Source organism: Schistocerca cancellata, chromosome 1 (genome assembly GCF_023864275.1).
Source record: "Schistocerca cancellata isolate TAMUIC-IGC-003103 chromosome 1, iqSchCanc2.1, whole genome shotgun sequence".
Classification (NCBI taxonomy): Eukaryota; Metazoa; Arthropoda; class Insecta; order Orthoptera; family Acrididae; genus Schistocerca; species Schistocerca cancellata.
This window is the reverse complement of record NC_064626.1, coordinates 12156351-12178667: the sequence shown is the minus strand read 5'-3', so window position 1 is coordinate 12178667 and position 22317 is coordinate 12156351. Positions and strand designations below refer to the sequence as shown.

General features: G+C 45.1%; 1 protein-coding gene across 4 annotated transcripts in view; it reads left to right on the top strand.

The window, feature by feature from the left end:
- Window positions 1-9078, top strand: part of LOC126164138 (carboxypeptidase E-like) — a 453031-nt gene extending 443953 nt beyond the window's left edge. For all 4 annotated transcript variants that reach the window (XM_049920217.1, XM_049920216.1, XM_049920215.1 and 1 more), the window contains one exon: window positions 8684-9078. Coding sequence is in view for 1 of the 4 variants with exons in the window: in XM_049920216.1 (XP_049776173.1) it covers window positions 8684-8761 (78 nt within the window). In the remaining 3 variants the exon portion in view is untranslated. The remainder of the gene's footprint in view (window positions 1-8683) is intronic.
- The last annotated feature ends 13239 nt before the right edge of the window (window positions 9079-22317 follow it).

The following is a 22317-nucleotide window of genomic DNA, read 5'->3' as shown; positions in this document are numbered from 1 at the left end:
AAAAAGAGAATAGAATCTTTCGAAATGTGGTGCTACAGAAGAATGCTGAAGATTAGATGGGTAGATCACATAACTAATGAGGAGGTACTGAATAGAATTGGGGAGAAGAGGAGTTTGTGGCACAACTTGACTAGAAGAAGGGATCGGTTGGTAGGACATGTTCTGAGGCATCAAGGGATCACCAATTTAGTGGTGGAGGGTAAAAATCGTAGAGGGAGACCAAGAGATGAATACATTAAGCAGATTCAGAAGGATGTAGCTTGCAGTAGGTACTGGCAGATGAAGAAGCTTCCACAGGATAGAGTAGCATGGAGAGCTGCATCAAACCAGTCTCAGGACTGAAGACCACAACAACAACAACAACATGGCGTTCACCGTTAATAACGACTTCAGCATTACATCCTTCATTTGTAGGAACGTGAACAATTGTTTTATTTCCATAAAACAGACCTGCATGTATTGTGAGTATATTTATTGCAGTAACTATTAACGATACGTATTATGAACCAATTAATACCATCAGCAGTGGCCTTGTTAAAGAGAACGGAAATTTAGGGCAGCCTCGCCCCTAAAGCTGCTTTCACACCGGCGACTTGGTCACCGCGGTGCAGCCGCTGCAATGCGCGACTCTCGCTCGGCTGAACCGTGCCACCGAATCGCCAGGTAGCAGCTGCTCTGGATTCTGACGAGCCTGTTATTGAAAAGGAAATACAGAAGCCGCCGACGTCAAAGAAAATCCTGGATTCATCCTCTACTGAATACTCGAGAGAAAAACGGACATTTTTGCACAATTTATTACGAATTAAGAGAAAACCCTTCTAAATTCATAAACTATTTCAGAATGTCTGTGCCATCCTTTGATGAATTATGTGCTATGCTGAGGCCAAGTCTCATAAGGCAAAATACGCAGGTGAGGAATAGTATTTCACCAGAGGAAAGACTAATGATTACTTTAAGGTAAATAAAATGCTTATTTTACATATACCTTTATTCTTAAAGTAGGTTTATCAGTAATTCGCTCCAATGTGTAATATTAAAATACAGTAAGCCAAAACTGTGATATTTCGCTACCCAGAGAATAAATCAGTGACAACTGATGAATCAGATGATACAGGTGAAAGTGTGGCACCACGATTTAATGTACATGGGCTGGGATTAGATGCAGGTACAGTTATGGGTGAATTTGAGTATACAGGCATTGGTATTTGTGAAGTGAACTGAAAATTATAGTTGTCTAATGAACTGTAAGACCTGCCTGCTGTGCTTCCTCAAAACAGACATTATTTCAAATTTAGCGTCCATTTTCAAATGTTGTGGCACAGATTTCAAATCATCTAATAATGATAGTAGAAAATTTGCTTCGGCCATTGACGCGTTTTTTTTTCTTGATCTTTGATGCAAGTACCTGAAATAATTCCTCCTCGTCTGTCATCTTTTGTCTCTTACGGGAATGGGAGGTAACTCCATCCTGTACATGAGAATTATTTGCCTCTTCAGTAAGTGCATCGGCTTCTTCCAACTCTGGTGGTTTAGTGGCAGTTACAGGTGATGGGAAATTTAGCATATCGAAATATACGTATTTTTTGTTGGTTTCTGCAGGAGAACCACTTTTTGAGGCTTTTCTCTTGTTGAGTTCTCTTGTGTAACAGTCAGTAATGTTCTTCCACTTCTTCTGTAACTGTGTTGCTGCAAAAAAAAAAAAAAAAAAAAAAAAAAAAAAACTGTCTGATTTGAGGTACCTTGCTACAGGCTGTACATTTACAGAGCTACATTATTCCTTCAAATGTGGCATTTTAACTACATCGAAATGTGCGAGACACTTGTCAGGAGATATGGGATAATCTACAAAGCATATGCAAGCGACCTGCATCAGAAGAAGGTTCGATTAATATAGGAGAAAATTTTAAAGTGTGCGCTGATTTTCCGAACTGTCTTGGTGCAATTGATGGAGAGTATTGTTAAACCTGAACACAGTGGCTTTGTATACCATAACTACAAACACTTTTTCTCAGTAGTGTTACAAGCAGTTTGTGACGCTGATTATTACTTTACATTAATAGACGTAGGTTTATATGTCAAAAGTGGGGACTCACAAATTTACAAGAGAATGAAACAATAATTTAAATTTGCCAGAGCCTCGACCTCTGACTTGACTCGGGTGAACTCTTCCATTCCGCTTTGTTGGAGATGAAGCGTTTGCACTTCAAGGAAACGTGCCAACGTCCGTACAGTGGAAAATATGTGACAGAGAAAAAAAAAAGGTTTATAATTACAGGTTATCGACGGCGCTACGTTACATTGAGTGCACTTTTGGAATCCTATTTTATAAATGGCGAATTTTTCGTCGCCCTTTAAATGTGAATGAAGACTTCTGTACAGTAATAATCAAAGCATATTGCGTTCTGGACAACTTCGTTCGCAAAAGAGATAGGTTCAAACTGGATGAATCTTTAGAAATAATTGGGTTGGACGATGTAGCACCATGCCCGTAAGAAGGCGCTGTGCAGTGAGTGTAAGAGACAAATTTTTTGATTGTTTTGTCAGCAGTGAAGGTACTCTTACTTGGCAAATGAGCAAGATACAAAATGTATTCTAATTTTCATAAAAAAACAGTCTAGAGCGCCAACTTTTGAATTTATTAACAACTAGTTTCAATTCAGGCAATACCACAGTTGGCGTGGAGCGGAGCATGTGCTACGGATGCCTCCAGGTGCTGTTACTGCTTATGAAAATTGAAACAAAGTTTGCGCTCTAAACTGTTTCTTATAAAAATTTTAAGAGGAAAAGAGCACTGATTACCCAAAATGTTCTCAAAAATATAAGATGTATGCTAATGATAAATAAACAAATGGCTCAAATGGCTCTGAGCACTATGGGACTTAACTTCTGAGGTCATCAGTCCTCTAGAACTTAGAACTACCTAAACCTAACTAACCTAAGGACATCACACACATCCATGCCCGAGGCAGGATTCGAACCTGCGACCGTAGCGGTCGCGCGGTTCCGGACTGAAGCGCCTAGGACCGCTCGGCTACTCCGGCCGGCCATATATAAACAGAATAATACATACCACTTTCGTTTTTGTCCGATACTGTTTTATTTTCGAAGTCAGGAACAAAGTTCTTACACATCTCCTCCCAAGCATTACGTTTTTCAATCTCATTACTGTAATGCATGTTTCTTGAATCCCAAATTACAGGGCGACGTTCTACTTCAGTGGTGAAAAGTTCCACGTCGAAAGTCATTTTTATAGCAAAAATAGCGCAATAGCACGCAAGTCAGTGATCACACTGGCGAGGCTAAGCGAGGCGTCAGCTGTTTTACGCCCTCTCCAGGTGAAGGGCGGGGGCCGGCGCTGGCACAGGGGGTGCGGAAGGCCCTCCAACCGCAACCACTGCAGTAAATACACGCAGTCTGTATACACAGAACGTGTGACCTGCAATTGAAGAAAAAGAAATATCACGATGTCCTCTTCATTGGTGAATATTTGCCGATTAGTGCCCCATTTGGGCCTCCGAGAGAGGACTGCTAGAGGGGGGAGATGAACGTGGGCAAGAGACTGAAGAAGTAATGCAAGGCTGACATTCCACGAGTCGGGGCGTGGAATGACAGAAATGTGAACGTGTCAGGGAATCTAGAAAATATGGGAAGGGAAATGCAAAGGCTCAGTCTAGATATATAGAGATTGGACAAACCACAAACCTAGCCTGTTTCCCTATACGCGATATAAATCTTCGATACGGTGCCTCTCGAAACACCGAGGAGTTCGGCTCCCTCGGTTTTGGACGCACGCAGCGTACGAACACCAAAAATTAGCCAACTTTGAAATTCACTCGACTGAGAGGCGCAGTAAAGCCCCCTCAGATACACAGAGCGGCCGCTGTTCCGGCCACGACTGACGCTTGCAGCTTGTTGAGGGCGCTGCCCAGGAGTCGTTCGTGGCCAGGCACAGCAGCGCAGCCTCCAGGCTGGGCCGGCATCTGCGTCCGCGTTCCAGCACGCATTCCTCGCGGTGCTGCCGCCGGAGTGAGGGTGAGTGAAGTGAAGTGAAATGGAAAGATAAGCATTTCTTACCACATGAACTGCAGCAGAAAATGATCTAGCGGGAGTAGGATTCGTTATGAATAGAATGGTAGGTCACAGACTCAATTAATTTGAACAATATAGTAATAGAGTTGTTCTCATCAGAACAGAGACAAAACCAACCGTAATTCAGTTATACATTCCGACGTCACAAGCAGAACATGAAGAGACAGATGGAGGTAAATCAGTACGTAGAGGGAGATGATAATCCTATGATCAGGGAAGAGTGAATGCCTGTGAGACGGGAAAAAACTGAAGTTATCTCACGGCGGGAGGAATGAGACAGGGGATAGACTAATAGAGTTCTGGAGTAAACCTAAGTCTGGTAATAGCAAATACTCTGTCGAAAAGTCACAAGAGGAGACATACTCTACTTACAAGAAGGCTTGGAGACTCGGGTAGAAAGCAGCTGGATTATATCACGGAGGGGCAGAGATTCAGGAACCAAATATTCGGTTGTAAGGAGTACCGAATAGCAGACTCAAATCACAGTTTAGTAGTGATGAACTATGGGTTGAAGTTTAACTGAAACGGCCAGACGTATCAACGTCCAAAGACGTGGAATATAGTAGCGAGGCACTACGTCTCGAGGTCACTGGCTCTGTAGACATTGTGATAATGAATACCACAGTAGGCAGTTCACCTCAAGAGGAATTGACATCTCTAAAATGGTAACCACAGAAGTTCGGAAAACGAGTGCATGTACGAGGAAGGCAACTAAGAAAAAACTTTGTGTAATAGGAGAAATACACTAACGGAAAAAATCGCAGCACCAAAAAATGATTAATGTAGAGCAATAAAATTAGTAGAATGCATTTTTCTAGGTAACAGATTTAAGTCATTCACATTCCATTAATAAGCGGTGTAACAGCCAGAATGTCGAATGCAGGCACGCAAAGCTGCACAGATTGTGTTGTACGTATACCGAATGTCAGTATGTGAGTTGGGAGTTGCATTGCTGTTGCGCTCGGTCGGTCAGTACAGCGACGCTCAGTGCTGTTTGTGGGCGACGCTGGCTGGGGTTGTCGTCCGACGGCGTCCCTCCCGTACGTGATCCACTGCAGGCCGACCTGGTGACGGAGCGGGCCGAGGCGACCAGTCCAGGTCGCGTTAGCACAGTGGTATGTCGGCGAGCGCTGTCCTGTTGATAAACACCCTCTGGCATGCTGTTCGTGAATGGCAACGCAACAACTCGAATCACCAGACTGACGTACAAATTTTCAGTCAGTGCGTGTAGTGCTTCTGCGGTCATACGAAATTGCTCTGCAGGTAGTAACTGCAAGTGTGGGTCCAGTGTGTCGAGCTTGCAGACAGGTTGGTTGCGAGCTCTCAACTCGCCATCACTGGCACTAGGTTTCGTCAGAATAAACAACTGACGTCCGCCCTGTCCAGTGAGCTCTCGCTTGGCACCACTGAGGCCGCAAATGATCTGACTCGGGTCTGCCGTCGAAGTAACCGCCTTGCAACAGCTCGCTGTGCGACTGTGGTCGCGACTGCTGCCCGGGTTGTCGCTGCACAGGCAGCACGACGCGGCCTGCTCCTCGGAAGGCAGTCACGTACAGTGGCTCCGTTCCCTCAGAGTCTGTCTGTCTGCGCTATCGCAGAAGGAACACACGGCTTCTCGTAGCCGCGTTACGCGAACTCGTTCGAACTCACTGAGGTAGCGATAACGGCGTCTTCGTCACCTGAAAGGCGTTCTCGACTAACGTCAAGTCACCGCGTACAATCTCGAAGGTAAGTTAACGCTGACGATCGCTCCGGCGCGTATTTAAAGCAAACCTGATTCGTGCCACTCCCGTGCGGCTGGCGCCAAGTCTCAAGAGTCGTCATCTCTCAGATGCAGAAACACGCCTACTAACATTCTTTTATGTCGCACGACTCCTTCTTCGTAATGAGATTGTCTTCCGCCAGTGTATTACAATTCACTGACGAAAGGAGCGAGTACAAAACTGCTTAGAAAAAGACAGGAACGCAGCAGCATTATACAACCGAGAATAGTCACATGCTCGGGCGTCTGCGAAAACTTGAAACTTCTCCTCAACACGGATAAAGCTGCGCCGTCCAAAAATTTCTCGGTGCGAGTCATCACAGCACTCCGAGCCACGGAAACGTTCAATCTTACGCGAATGCGGTAGTGTGACATATCGGAATTTTCAGTTAGACTCGACCGAGAAGCACCGTCGAGCCAGTCCCAAGAAAACGGCGAAATTGTCGAATCAGTCGTCAAATGAAGCCGAAATAATTCGGTAGAAACATAAATGTACTGCCTTTTTGCGTTACGGAGAAGCAGGACTGATGGTACCCTGCAGAAGCACGATGTGAACTGTGTGTTCGGAGCACAATGTGGGAGTAGGGCCCTCTAAGGTGTGGGTTTGCGTGAGTCCGGTTTCTGCGTATTCCGTGCAGCTGTGACGCGTCCGACGCTGGACAGACCACCAGCACCGTCAAGAGTCCGTTGTGCAGAGCGCTGAAGCGCCCCGCGCGCCTACAGCAGTGGGGCGCGTGTGCTACCGCAGAACGTAGCGCTGGCTGCGGTTGGCATCAAGACAGTTGTTGTGGCGTGTGCTTTCGGTGCTGTTGAGGAAGCAGTTCATATTAAATTAGGAAGTGACCTTATAAATGGAGACAGAGCGTTTTGCTTAAGGGGTTTTCACGTGTCGAAAACTGCCTATCAGACATACTTGTGGCAACAACCTGTGACAGCGAAAAAGTGATTAGACTTTTGCCCAGCGTCCTTCACTCGAAAAGCACCAGGGCCTTTCTTGACTTCCTCCACATACTATGTACGGCGGCACTGCTGCAAATTTAATCACCTAGGACAGTACCGTCGCTCGGTGTTAATGTATAAATACGTGTCACTTTTTTTCCTTAAGTTTCACCAGCACCTTCAGGTCTATGCTAGTGAGAAAACTAAGGGATGAAAATCAGATTTGTTCCTTCTTCAATGTGACAATCGTCCGCAGCTCGTGGTCGTGCGGTAGCGTTCTCGCTTCCCACGCCCGGGTTCCCGGGTTCGATTCCCGGCGGGGTCAGGGATTTTCTCTGCCTCGTGATGACTGGGTGTTGTGTGACGTCCTTTGGTTAGTTAAGTTTTTAAGTAGTTCTAAGTTCTAGGGGACTGATGACCATAGATGTTAAGTCACATAGTGCTCAGAGCCAATGTGACAATCTCATTTTGCATTAGTTGTGTATTTAGGGCGAGCTATTCATTTCTGTATTACCTACTTACTGTTATTTTATTTGTAACTGTGGCAGTCTTTGTGAAGACTCGAATGTTTTGGAAAGTATCAAAAAAAGCTCGCGTGCTTTTGTAACGTGAGAGGGCGAGCTCCTCGGCAGTGTGGACATTAGGGATGGCAGCACTCGTACCGACACTGCGGAGGCGCACCCAGGAGTCGGCACCGGCTTTGTCTAAAGAACCATCGTTCGGCTTAGAAATTCTAGCAAACCACGGGAAACCTAAGTGTGGACAGTGCGTAGGGGTTTGAGGTGGCGTCTCCAGAACGCAGACTGCGCGGCGCGGTAGAGCGCGACCCCGTCCGTCGGCTGGAAGCGCTGCGTGGGCGGTGGCGCCGCGCGTTCTCCCTCTGTGGTTCACTCCACTGGCCCAGGCCTGCTACAAGCCGTGTTGCGACTCTACTGATAAGTAAAACGGCTCTTACAGTTGAAATGACAAAATTAATAAGGTTGAAATACAATGCAACATGACTTGTTTTGTGTTGCAGCCTGACACCTTAAAGCACGACCCACGGGACGGCTCGAAACAGGCCGAAACTGCCACGTCGAACGACAGCCTCAGATCAGACTCTTCTCGAAGAACAAAACACAATCGTACAAATTTCCAAATCAAAAGCCAAGTCCAGAATAGCTAAATATTAGTTGTACTCGATAATAGAATGCTCGACAAAAGGACACGTGTCAGCTTCGCAGAGCGCCACGGGTCGATCCGTGGTGTACTGTGGACAAAATCCGCGGCCAGCTGTGGACCGTGTCCACGGTCTGCTGTGGGTCAGTTCGACGCCGATTGGGATGTGGTGGGTGGGGAATCCATTTGTGTCGGGATGTCGTTGTAAAAAGACGGTGCGACGGTGCAGCAGAGCCACTACGACTCCGACTCGGAGTCCGCGGAGTGCAGCTGAGTGGACGTGTGGACAGCGCGCCACGCACGAGGACCGCGCAGCTGTGTGCTGCGGGAGGTGCACGCGTCACTCTCAAAACCGCACTGCCGCACCGGCAATCCGACGGCAGGGGACTCTGAAGGTGCCTTCTCACTGTACGTGCTAATACCAGCCTCTGCAGAGGAGACAGGGCTTGTCCTCGGTGTTGTGACGGAACAATACGGGGATCACGCTGCCGCCCTGTGCAGCTGCTTTCCCAGCCACTGTCTCTCTTTCAGGCCCGTCGATCTGTACAATTGCTCGCTACGGTCGCACGGATGTGTGTGATGATGTCCTTAGGTCAGTTAGGTTTAAGTAGTTCTAAGTTCTATGGGACTGACAACCTCAGACGTTAAGCCCCATAGTGCTGAGAGCCGTTTGAACCATTTCTTTGTACAGTTGCTGCCCAGTTTCTGCACCTGACTCGCTCCATCTGGTTGCAGGTGCCGGCGGACCTGGACCTGCCGGACGAGCTGCCGCCGTGGGCGTCTGCGCGCCAGAGGGGGCCGGCCGCCCTCTGAGCCAGCCAGCCAGCCACAGCTGCCGCGCCCTGCCCTCCCCTCCCCTCCCCTCCCCTCCCCTCCCCTCACACGTCCCTTCTCCCCTCTGCAATACAGATCTGTAGCAACTGTGCAAACTTTGATCGCACAACACCGTTTCCTGGTACTTAACCTTATTTACTACACTATTTGTGGTGCCATTAATTCACACTTTATACAGATTAAAAGGTCCTCGTAAATTGCATGAACTGAGTTGTATTTTCCAACTAGAGAAACATTGTGAGCCACACAGATTGTTAACGTTCTTAAATTATTCGAAATAAAATATTGTTTCCGAAGCACTCTTGACATATTATTGAAAAATATAGATGCTCAAGTTCCACAAGTAACTTAGGACCTACGAACACAAACGACATAGGATGTTACGATGTGGAATTGCTCGATTGTGTTTTCTTGACTGGTATTGTTTTGTTGTGACGTTTGTTACTTTATTTCCAATGGATTGTGCTGCGCATCCCAGGTGGTACAACTGTACTGAATTCACAATAATGCCGGCAGATGACCTGAAGAAATTGGCGGCTCCCGCTTGTAAAGCCGTCATCGTATACACATCTGAGTAAGTTAAGAGACAAGGACGCCAAATGTTTCGTTTTACTCTTTTATGTTGAGGAAAATAAATACAAACATGTGTAAATTATTCCGAAAGCAGAGTTGAACGGAAAGAGGAATTTCTGCCAAGGTAGCACTTTTGTAAATAATTTCAATAAACTCCTCTGAATACTTAACAAAAGCAGAGAATAGAGGATCAGTTGTGTGATTTTTAATTTAGATGAAAAAGTGATCACAAGTTTTACACAGTTGTTTGGCGAGAAGGAACATCGATAAAAGAAGTCAAAGGAAAAGTTGTAACGTTGCACTACTTGTCAATATTTTCTGGTATTTCAGTCACACAGGTGATGGAGGAGGAAGAGGAATTGACGCCTGCATGAAATAAAGCCGGAGAGGGGGGGGGGGGGAGTGAAAACAAGTAGGTGTTCACCGATTGTCAGTATTGGCAAAAAGTCCATTTCTTCAGGCTTATTATTGTTTCATACATGAAAACGCTCTCTTACCAACATTTCGTTGTTGTACAAATACCGTACTCGTGTCCATATACAGTCAATAAGATCACAACATAAACACATAAGCCAATACATCACGAGGTGGAAAGTTCTCTACACTTGTAGCTAAAGAGCGAAAAGCAAAGTCCACACTAACAATAGCAATAATAAGCCGCGCTTAAGCTCTCACACTTTTTTCTGATTGTATTTTTTGTTTCAAGTGAAATAAACCATGCTAATTACTTATGTAGATTGGAGATACACATTACTTACAATTCAAACAAAGTTGAACGTTTATTTTTTTGCCTGTAAGTCCTTTACACTATTATCTTTAAAGCGGACTATTGAAAGGTGGTGCTGTCATAAATTGTGGTACAACAAAATTTTAAGTACGATTATCAAAAATTTTGGAAATGAATTCAGAGTTTTTCTTCAAAAAAGCATTTTAGCATTTTATTTTCAAAGTTAAGTCACAAGAGTTATGTACTTTTTAGTTAAGCAAGTTTTAAACACAGTATACAAAATTTCAGCGCTCTATTTTCAATAGTTAGTAGCCAAAGTGTACCAGAACGTGAAATAATTGAACTTCTGGAAAATTCAAGCTAAAGTTAAAACTTGCTTCCACGGCACTAACGCATCCCAGGTCCATATTCATCTTGTTCCCCTTCTCTTTTTCACACCTCTTCTCATTCTTGCTTCTTTGGTGGTTTCCAACACCGATTTTTCTCCTTTGTTCAGTGGCTATTAGAGCTCTATGCATATTTAGTCCACCAGGCACTCACATCAGTTCTATAACATTAAGCCTTGACACTGCACCGTCATTGAAACATAGAACAGCATCTAGCGCACCTATTTTCCAAGTATTTAGTCCTACTAGAACAGTTTTTGCTATCTGTTCCCATGTACAACTGTTGCAATTTTCATTTGGATTTTGAATCCTACCATCACAGCAAATAGGAAAGAATATTTATTGTTGTAGGTCTTACCTTGAGTAACAACCCTCTGCAAGGTGGGCAAAGTGCATAACATCGGTTGTCATCTGTGGAGGATTTATGGAATAAGGTAGCCCATATTGCCTTTTTCATTCCCTCAAGGTCATTTTTATTTTGTCTTATGGCTTTAGGGAACTATTGACAAGAATGGGGGAAAGAAATACAGTAGTAGAAGAATAGGTAGCTTTGAGAGATGAAATGTTGAAGGCCGCAGAGGATCAATTAGGTAAAAAGACGAAGACTAGTAGAAATCCTTCGGTAACAGAAGAGATATTGAATTTAATAGATGAAAGAAGAAAATATAAAAATGAAGTAAATGAAGCAGGCGAAAAGGAAAACAAACGTCTTAAAAATGAGATCGACAGAAAGAGCAAAATGGCTAAGCAAGGATGGCTAGAGGACAAATGTAAGGAGGTAGAGGCATATATCACTAAGGGTGAGATAGATACCGCCAACAGTAAAATTAAGAGAGAATTTTGGAGAAAAGAGAACCACCAAATGAATATCAAGAGCTCAGATGGAAAACCAGCCCTAAGCAAAGACGGGAAAGCAGAAAGATGGAAGGAGCATATAGAGTGTGTGTACAAGGGCGATATACTTGAGGAAAATATTATGGAAATGGAAGAGGACGTAGATGAAGATGACATGGGAGATATGATACTGCGTGAAGAATATGACAGAGCACTGAAAGACCTAAGTCAAAAAAAGGCCCCGGGAATAGACAACACTCTATTAGAGCGACTGATAGCCTTGGGAGACAAAACTCTACCATCTGGTGAGCAAGATATATGAGACAGGTGAAATACCCTCAGACTTCAAGAAGAATATAATAATTCCAATACCAAAGAAAGAAGGTGTCGACAAGTGTGAAAATTACCGAATTATCAGTTTAATAAGTCATAACTGCAAAATACTAACACGAATTCTTTACACACGAATGGGAAAACTGGTAGAAGCCGAACTCTGGGAAGATCAGTTTGGATTCCGTAGAAATATTGGAACACGTGAGGCAGTACTGACCCTACGACTTATCTTAGAAAATAGATTAAGGAAAGGCACACCTACGCTTCTAGCATTTGTAGACTTAGAGAAAGCTTTTGACAATGTTGACTGGAATACTCTCTTTCAAATTCTAAAGGTGACAGGGGTAGAATACAGGGAGTGAAAGGCTATTTACAATTTGTACAGAAACTAGATGGCAGTTATAAGAGTCGAGGGACATGAAAGGGAAGCAGTGGTTGGGAAGGGAGTGAGACAGGGCTGTAGCCTATCCTCGATGTTATTAAATCTGTATATTGAGCAAGCAGTAAAGGAAACAAAAGAAAAATTTGGAGTAGGTATTAAAATCCATGGAGAAGAAATAAAAAGTTTGAGGTTCGCCGATGACATTGTAATTCTGTCAGAGGCAGCAAAGGACTTGGAAGAGCAGTTGAACGGAATGGACAGTGTCTTGAAAGGAGGATATAAGATGAACATCAAGAAAAGCAAAACGAGGATAATGGAATGTAGTCGAATTAAGTCGGGTGATGCTGAGGGAATTAGAGTAGGAAATGAGACACTTAAAGTAGTAAAGGAGTTTTGATATTTGGGCAGGAAAATAGCTGATGGTGGTGGAACTAGAGGGGATATAAACTGTAGACTAGCAATGGCAAGGAAAGCGTTTCTGAAGAAGAAAAATTTGTTAACATCGAGTATAGATTTAAGTGTCAGGAAGTCGTTTCTGAAAGTATTTGTATGGAGTGTACCCATGTATGGAGGTGAAATATGGACGATAAATAGTTTGGACAAGAAGAGAATAGAAGCTCTCGACATGTGGTGCTACAGAAGAATGCTGAAGATTAGATGGATAGATCACATAACTAATGAGGACGTACTGAATAGAATTGGGCAGAATAGGAGTTTGTGGCACAACTTGGCTAGAAGAAGGGATCGGTTGGTAGGACATGTTCTGAGGCATCAAGGGATCACCAATTTAGTATTGGAGGTCAGCGTGGAGGGTAAAAATCGTAGAGGGAGACCAAGAGTTGAATATACTAAGCAGATTCAGATGGATGTAGGCTGCAGTAGTTAATTAGAGATGAAGAAGCTTGCACAGGATAGAGTAGAATCAAATCAGTCTCTGGACTGAAGACAACAACAACAAGGTTGTCCATAATAATACTGCACCTGTCTATTTCTTCATGTGTTAATCGATCACGTCCACTACAGCAGTTGCCATGAACTAATTTATTTCCCTTCAGATTCCTCAGTTTTGTACCTAACCTTTTCTGGATATGTCCAACAAATTCTGGTTTTTCAGTTTTTGTGTCTGCATAAGGTTTGGATTCCGAAGTTTTTGATACCCATTTGAGTCTGCACCTCCTAGGTACGGTATATACATCACACCATATTTCTCCACTGACCTGGCAAAAATCTTCAAAACACCTTCACATTCCATTCCTCCATTATAACCACCAATATTAATCAAACATTTATGATTTTCAGTTTCACTAGTACAGCCATGACAGTACTTGGTAATACATTCCACATCAAGAAGTTTACCATTGTCCAAGGAGGTAGCTGTCTCTGCACCATTTAGGGAACTATGGCCTCTTCGTTGCCAGAGCTGCAGACATACATGTATTGCTGTCATTCATGTCTACGCTTTCCTGAACAGCATTTGCCATACTATCATTTGCAACTCATTCTAATGTGTATAGAATAATTTTATTGTACCTGCAAAAACTTGTAGGGGGAGCTATGAAAATTTGTGCGTTTCAGTACCCCGTTCCTATACACCTCATAGCATAAGCGTGTGTTACACGCTCTCTGTTTGGTTACCACATTCGCTTAGATCACAAAAATTACAAACAATTCTCAGTTTTTATTAACAATCTCTTCTAGCACGTATCTCCTCAACTACCTTCACACGACTGTTGCCACATTCCCTACACTGCAAAGCTTTATTTATTAGTTCAGAGAGAGAGCATAGTTCAACAATAACACAACCTGAATCAATAGTTGGTGACTCTATGTCAATTGTTATGGTCCAAATATTTCAGTTTGGTGAACTGATTTCCATAAAATACACGCTGTTTAACACCGAACTTCTTAATTCTTATCATTGCTTTCAAGCGGAACAAGATAGTCACGCTCACAGTAAGAAACTCAGGCAGACAATTAGTTCGCTGTAAACAAAATATTTGCGCCAAAATAACAGCGAACAACCAAAGATAAGGAACTTTACAGAATTCGCAGGTTTGCCAACTCAAGGCACGAAAACGTGATAAAGGCGAAACACATGAGAACAAAACGTTATTTTTAACAGACCTGACTATGGCATGGGTACGTTGTGAGGTGTGCAGCCACTTCCACTTTTAATTTCCTCTAATTTTCGTACTTCCTGTGATCCACTTTCCTGGAAGTAAACTCTTTCTCGTTCAGAGAACTTCAGAGGATGTTGTAAGACAAAAATTTTAAAAAAATACGAATTTTGTACACTTATTAAGTTCAAATCCACTTAACCAGGTTTCACTTCGACATCAACGAGACACGATTTTTTAGAAGGTTACCTACTCAAGCGTGCGTCATCTTCACACCTGACAAAGACTTGAGAATCTTTCTGCTGCGCTAAAAGGTGCATAATGCTAAAAGGATCCACACGTTCAAACTGGAATAACACCACCCCCGGAATTTTTAATAGCGAGCAAAGTTCAAAATAGAGAGCATTTTTGTTTGCAGAAATGCCTCCTGCGGATAATTTTCTGGCGTAGTAAAAATCGTAACTAGCGCTGCCCGCAGGCTTGCCACGTGCTGGCCGCTCCTCAGAAGATCGCTCCACAAACGTGCAGAACGTGATCACTCGTTTAGGAAGTTTACGCAATTCTCAGACAGCTGAACTAAACAAAAATAAGTTTGCAGAATTCTCGTATACAGCACATCCTGTACTAGACGGTCGCCGCGCGGGATTAGCCGAGAGGTCTGAGGCGCTGCAGTCACGGACTGTGCGGCTGGTCCCGGGCATGGGTGTGTGCGTGTGTGTTTGTCTTAGGATAATTTAGGTTAAGTAGTGTGTAAGCTTAGGGACTGATGACCTTACCAGTTAAGTCCCATGAGATTTCACACACATTTGAACATTTTTGAACTAGACGGGATTAGCGCTCAGTAAAAGGAGAGGAAATAAAAAATCGTGTGTAAAACGAAAAACTGTCTGGTTTCCAATTACTGCACGTAATAGGAAATCATTATAGGAGTCGGCTGTAATTCTCAGAATTTGTCTAGATCGCAGTGTGTCGATTATTCCCCAGTGTGTCGATTATTCCCCATGAGGCTTTTCGGCTACAGTCATCGTGGAGTGAGAATAAAAAGAAGGGCGGACACGAGTATATTACAGCGATAAGTGGTGTGCCCTGCGACCCTGGAGTCCACACATGCTGCTAGTGAGTGTACGTCACAAGTTTCACGCCACGGCATGCTCGTCGATGGGCACAAAGTAAGAACAGACAACCAGAAACGAGGCATACACCACCGTTTCTGGCCAGCCGCCTGTGGAACACGCCACGTGTAAATGTGCGACTTCCGAGGAGTGCGTGCAGTGTGCCCCGTCGTTTGTGCGCAACGTAGTTCAGCATCGAACAGTCTGCTGGAAATTGTGTCTTTCTTTGAATGGAGAACCAATTCATAAATATCAGACAAAATGTAGAGTACGCGGCGCGCTATAAAGACGCGACGCCCCTGCCGGTCTACAGCGCTCCGACCATCGCGCTGCTGCTCGTCGACGCCAGTGTCAGCTTGTTCCCCTCGTCGTACCAGGCGTCGTCATCTCTCCCTGTGCTTACGAGAGACGCTGCAAAGAGTGCTCAAGTATCTGACAGTACTGCACACACACACACACACACACACACACACACACACACACACACACATTTAAAAGTGGATAACTGTTACCTCCAACCCGTGGGAGGAAGCACAGAGGGGCTAGGAAGGCTACGTGGAGGCGGCGCCTGCGACTGTATTGCAGGTACCGCGGGACGCACCGGGGGTTTTCCGGCCGCAGCCCCCCCTCGCCCACCGGTGCCCTCTGCCTCTGCTCCTTGTTGCCTTTCCTCTCTGTGGGGAGGTTCAAACGGAAGTTTGTGGCCTGTTGGCGTTTACTCCCCTAAGAATCTTGATGAGACTTGTTTCTTGGACTATTTGATTAAATCTGGAACTGGCAAGGAGTGCCGATAATCTATTTCTGGGTCTTGTCGATCATCATCATCATCATCATCATCATCATCATCATTTAACACTGATTATGCCTTTCAGCGTTCAGTCTGGAGCATAGCCCCCCTTATACAGTTCCTCCATGATCCCCTATTCAGTACTAACATTGGTGCCTCTTCTGATGTTAAACCTATTACTTCAAAATCATTCTTAACCGAATCCAGGTACCTTCTCCTCGGTCTGCCCCGACTCCTCCTACCCTCTACTGCTGAATCCATGAGTCTCTTGGGTAACCTTGCTTCTCCCATGCGTCTTGTCGATGTGACGCTTTTTCTTTTTCTTCTTACTTGTGACTGAGGACTGTTCCTCGGTGTCGGCTCGATACGTAGCGTACTCTGCCCTCAGTTGTTCTCCGCAAACCAGAGAATTGGTTACACAATGCATCTGCATTGCAGAGAAGATAGGGTAGGAATTAATGAGCGCGTAATCCCCCCTGGACAGTCCTGTAAGGCCTTCTGGATAGCTAACTGCTCGACGTGGGAGTGGCGGTTTTGGATGGTTTGGTGGGACAAAAGGGTAGGGATTTTCGTGGTGGGGGTACGTAGCGTCGCTGATCGAAGTAGCAATATTCTTCAGTGCAGCATTTGCGCTGTACGTGTCCGGAAGCGGGAGGAATGGCACTTCTTCGCAATCTTGTTCCTCTCGTGCAGCTGCCTAGGTGTCCTCTTGCTGTGTCGCCTCCCCTTCGGCAGGCTCGTCAGTTTGCGTGGCCACCGTTGCGGACTCCTCCTCTCGAGCAGGAGTCGGCTGGGTGGCGGTGTCTTCTCTTGTCGCGGAGAGAAGTTCCTGCGTCAACACAGCAATCTGACGCCGAGCCTCGCCCAGTTTGAAGACGGACGTGGCTGCTTGTGCGGCGTCCTTTAGACGCCTGGAGGCGACGTCTTCTGTGGAAGAGACCACCTCTCGACGCGTGGTGGTCCCTCGCTTTTGCGTCTTCTTCTTGTCCGGTCCGCGCCAGTTCCACTTGTAGGCCCAGGAACGGGCGTTCGCCGCCGCAGTTGACGCAGGTACGGGGGGCAGGGGGGGTCGCGCGGGTCACGTGCTCGCGCACACTTCAGACACGTGACTGCGCCGCTGCAGTGCTCGGCGACGTGGCCGAGCTTTTGGCAGCGAAAGCACTGCGCTGCAGTCTTCGTGTTGCCGGACGCTCCTGCTAGCGTGAGCAGCCACTCCGCTCCGCCAGGGCTGCAGCTCTGCGCCCCTTCCGCGTCCCGACATCTCGAGCAGCGACCTCTGGGCAGCCTGACGGCTGCCCTGCGGCGGACGCGTTGCCGCCGCCAGTCGGGGAGTTGGCCCGCCGACAGCCGTCCGTTCCGTACAGTTACGTGGAGCCGAGCTGCAAGTCCTTCCAGTTGTACACACTGTGAGTAACGGAAATAATTACAACGAAGAGGAAGCCGTGTCTCCTCCAGCATACTCACCGCTAGCGGGCCACAGAAAACGTGGCGAGAGTACAGCAACTGGTTGTGGGTGAGCTCCGAAGAGAGCAAATGCCGATATCTTTTAAAAATTACAAATGGCTCAATCGCGGCTGAACACATTCTTTCTCACCTCACGAAACAGATCATCATCATCTTGGACAGTTTCCAGCCACTGGCTGGGTCTGTCGGGAACACAAGCCTCTCCATTGTGTTCTGTCTTTCCACCATTCCCCCTCTTCCACCTTCGCCCAGTTCTCTCCTCTTCTCATCACACATTCCTTCACTCCCTTCACCCATCTATCCCTTGGTCTTCCTCTGGGCCTCTTCCCCTCCAGTTGCAGATCAAACATCCTCTCTGGAATTCTTCCCTCATCCATTCTCTTCACGTGTCCATACCACTGCAGTCTTGATTTTTCTATCCTGTCCTGTACTGGTTCCTCCTTTAGTCTTTCCCTCACATACACATTTCGCAATCTGTCTCGTCTTGTTACACCCAACCTGCTCCTCTGGAACTTCATTTCACTAGCCAGTATTCTACTTTTGTCGCTTTTGTGCATTACTCATGTCTCACTTTCGTATGCCAATATGGGGACAAAGTAGGTTCGGTATATAATTCCCTTGGATTTCTGTGGCACCTCCTTGCTCCAAATAAGCCCCCTAATGCATTTGTAGAACTGCCCTGCTTTTCTGCACCTTTCATTTATTTCCATTGCGTTTCCCCCCTTACTTTCAATCACGCTTCCCAGGTACTTGAAGTTTGTTTTTCCCCTCCACAAGTTATATCCACATTTGGCCTATTCTTCTTCCTTGCTGTGACGATTATTTCACTTTTCTTTGCAGAGAAATGCATTCCATATTGTGCTGCCGTTGCCTCCCATGCATCTAACTGCTCTTGCACCTCCTTCTCGCAATTTCCCCATAACATCAGGTCATCGGCAAAAAGCACTGCTTTCATTTTAGGATCTCCAATTGCATCTGATACTTGCTGTAGGATTTCATCCATAACAATAATAAACAATATAGGCGAAAGTGCACTTCCCTGTCGCAGCCCATTTTCCAGCTTGAACCATGCAGTACGTTCCGTCCCCACTTTCACACAACTCTCACTTCCCTCATACATTTTTCTGACTTTTCGTGTTATCTCTTCATCTATCCCTTTTGCGTTCAGCACATCCCAGAGCTTGTCCCTACAGATACTGTCATACGCCTTCTCAATATCCAAAAAGGCCATGATTAAGTCCTTCCCGTACTCATAGTGCCTCTCCTGCAGTTGCCTTACCGCAAATATGAGATCCGTTGTTGATCTTCCCGGTCTGAAACCGTACTGCTCCTCTTGCAGTCTACTTTCAATACTGCTTCTTATTCTCTTCTCCAGGATCTTTTCATAGATTTTTCCACAGTGGCATAGCAGGGTGATTCCTCTGTAGTTCTCACATCTCCTTTTATCCCCTTTCTTGAAGATCGGGACTATAATTCCTTTCTTCCAATCCTCAGGAATGCTGTTCTCCTTCCACACCACCCTCAGCACTCTGTATAGCCACTGGGTTCCTACTTCTCCTGCTGCTCGTATCATATCCACTGTTACTTCGTCCCAACCTGGTGCCTTGCCCCCTTTCATCCTCTTTATGGCTTCTTCCACTTCATTCCAAGTTAGATCATCAATTTCCCCATCGCTGTTAGTTACCCGCTTGGCGGCATTCAACAGATCTTCAAAGTACTCCTTCCAAATCTTTTTGAGCTCATGCAATTCCTCCACAACTCTTCCATTATTATCCATGATCCTCAGGCACTCGCTTCTGTCGTTCCTCTTATTTCTTACCATGGTGTAAAGTACTTTTTTGTTCCCTTCACTGTCCTCTTATAACATTCTTGTCCATTTTTCCAACCACTTCTTCTTCTCCGCCCTTACTATGGTCTGTGCCGCTTTCTTGCTTTCCTTATATTCCGGTCTGGAACCATTCTCTGAAGGCTTTGTTCTTTCGAAGTACTGCCTCTTCACATATGTTGGTCCACCATGGGGTTTCGCTACTTTTCCTCTTTGTGTTAGTCCTTCCGCACACAGTCTCAGCTGCCTCAACTAGAGCCCTCTTAAAATCTCCCCATTCTTCTTCCACTGTTCTCTGATCTTCCTTTGGCAGCTTCTTCCTGATCAGTGTCTGGTACTGGGTCCTCCGTTCATCCTCTTTCAGCATCCATGTCTTCAACCTTTTCTCCTGTATTTCTGTTGCCCTCCTATCTTTTTTCTCTCTCAGGGTGGCTACCAACAGCCGATGGTCACTGTCTAAGGCCTCAGATGGAATGACCTTAACATCTGTGAGGCTGCTCATCATCTGCCTATCCACTAGTATATAGTCTACTACTGAAGTTTGGGACCAGTCCCCACTGTACCAAGTTATTTTGTGACTACTTCTCTTCTTGTACCAGGAATTTGCGATCGCCAGCCCATTCCTCTTGCAGAATTCCAGCAACAATTTTCCTTCTCTATTTCGGTTCCCCCAGCCCTCTGGTCCCATTATCTCCTCGAATCCTTTCCTGTCTGTGCCAACATGTGCATTGAGGTCCCCTATTATAATCTGATTTCCTCCATTTAGCTGCTTTTGCATGTCATCTTCAAATTCCTCCTTCTCCTTTTTTGTACACCCCACCTGTGGGGCATATGCTTGGATGATTTCAATGCTACTCTGGCTTTTATCATTCGATCATTGATACCTTCCACCTCCTCCTGCAGACCCTCTCTAACCACTATTGCCACTCCATTTCTTCCCCTCTCATTCCCTATCCAGTACAGTTTACATCCTTTACTTAGTGGTTTTTCACCAACTCCTCTCCACCTAGTCTCAAAACGAGGATAATGGAATTTAGTCGAATTAAGTGGGGTGATACTGAGGGAATTAGATTAGGAAATGAGACACTTAAAGTGGTAAAGGAGTTTTGTTATTTGAAGAGCAAAATAACTGATGATGGTCGAAGTAGAGAGGATATAAAACGTAGACTGGCAATGGCAAGGAAAGCGTTTCTGAAGAAGAGAAATTTGTTTACAACGAGTATAGGTTTGAAGTGTCAGGAAGTCATTTCTGAAAGTATTTGTATGGAATGTAGCCATGTATGGAAGTGAAACCTGGACGGTAAATAGTTTGGACAAGAAGAGAATAGAAGCTTTCGAAATGTGGTGCTACAGAAGGGTGCTGAAGATGAGGTGGGTAGATCACGTAACTAATGAGGAGGTATTGAATAGGACTGGGGAGAAGAGAAGTTTGTGGCACAACTTGACTAGAAGAAGGGATCGGTTGGTAGGACATGTTCTGAGGCATCGAGGGATCACCAATTTAGCAGTGGAGGGCAGCGTGGAGGGTAAAAATCGTAGAGGGAGAGCAAGAGATGAATACACTAAGCAGATTGAGAAGGATGTAGGTTGCAGTAGTTAGTTGGAGATGAAGAAGCTTGGACAGGATAGAGTAGCATGGAGAGCTGCATAAAACAAGTCTCAGGACTGAAGACCACAACAACAACAACAGTTTTTTCTTCCAGTATTTCAATTTATCCAACTATGGACGAGGAGTACTGTAAGTGTGGACAGCGGACCGCTGTACCGCTGCCGTGTCTGAGTTTATCCGCCACTACACTGGCGTCGAGCTAATTTCAATTCACTTAATCACTAGCAGTTTATGAGCAGCCTACGTGTTTTAGAGACTTTATTCGTTGGACTTAGCTGCCTGTAGTTTTTGGTACAATGTTTGGAGATGGTGCACCTTAATGAACTTAACGTTACTTTGTATTTGGTGATATAGATTGCACGATTTTAAATTATCAGAATTTCTAACGTGCTACACAGACCAGCACGAGACGGCGAGTGAGCGGAGTTTGCTTGTCAGAGGTCCAGTCCTTCAGGCTCCCTGGGTGTCGCCAGCTGTCTGCTGTTTCCCCACATTATGTAGTCTGCTGCAAAGCTAATGGAAATGATACCGTCTAACATTAAACCAGTAATTGCGAAACACAACCAGTTCAGCTCATTAGCTACTTTAACCATAAATTAACTCAGCATACACATTCGAGGACTGGAAGGTTCTGTTAGCTTCGCGGCAAGTAGCAGCGCTCACCATGAAACTGCATTGCAAATACTGTGGTAGGTGTTTGCGAACGCAGGTAGCTGTTTTTTTTTTTTCTTTTTTTTTTTAATTGCCAGTGTAATCGAATAAATACTAACTCACCAGGAGCAGATAAACAGCAGTTTTTTTTTTTTCAAGTAGGAGCTTTAATTCTGATTCACTCAGTTTCATTTACATGGTGTACGCAAGAATAGCACTAAGCTGTGAGGTGAAATGTACTGTAGATAAAGTTTAAATGATACGCTTAGTTTTTTAGTGTATACACTGTCTTTCTACAACCCTGGATTTTCTCGTTCTTGATGAGGGATCTACAAAACATAACGTACGAATGAATGAATATGGCGGAGAATGCAAAAATGGAATCACACAAGTGAATCGTAGAAGTTAAGTGTCAGTGTATTCTAAACATGAGTAGACAGCTGTAGGTGTATTGCATTGTGTTACAGTTTTATTGGTCATCTTGTCTATTGTCTTACGAATGTGATGCTTTTGTAGTCAACTCAATGTATATAGCTACACTGCAGAACAATTTCGTCGTACGTGCTCCTGTTCTTTCAAGTTCTACCCAGCAACGTCAGACCTGAGGAAGCTGGCTTTGAGGTGTTGTGCCGACACCGGTCGCAGAGTCCACAAAACGTACCGCTGACGTAACGGAGGTCAAGCAGCAGGCCATCACTGCCGTATAACCTCCGAGCGAGGAAAGCGTAACGCAAA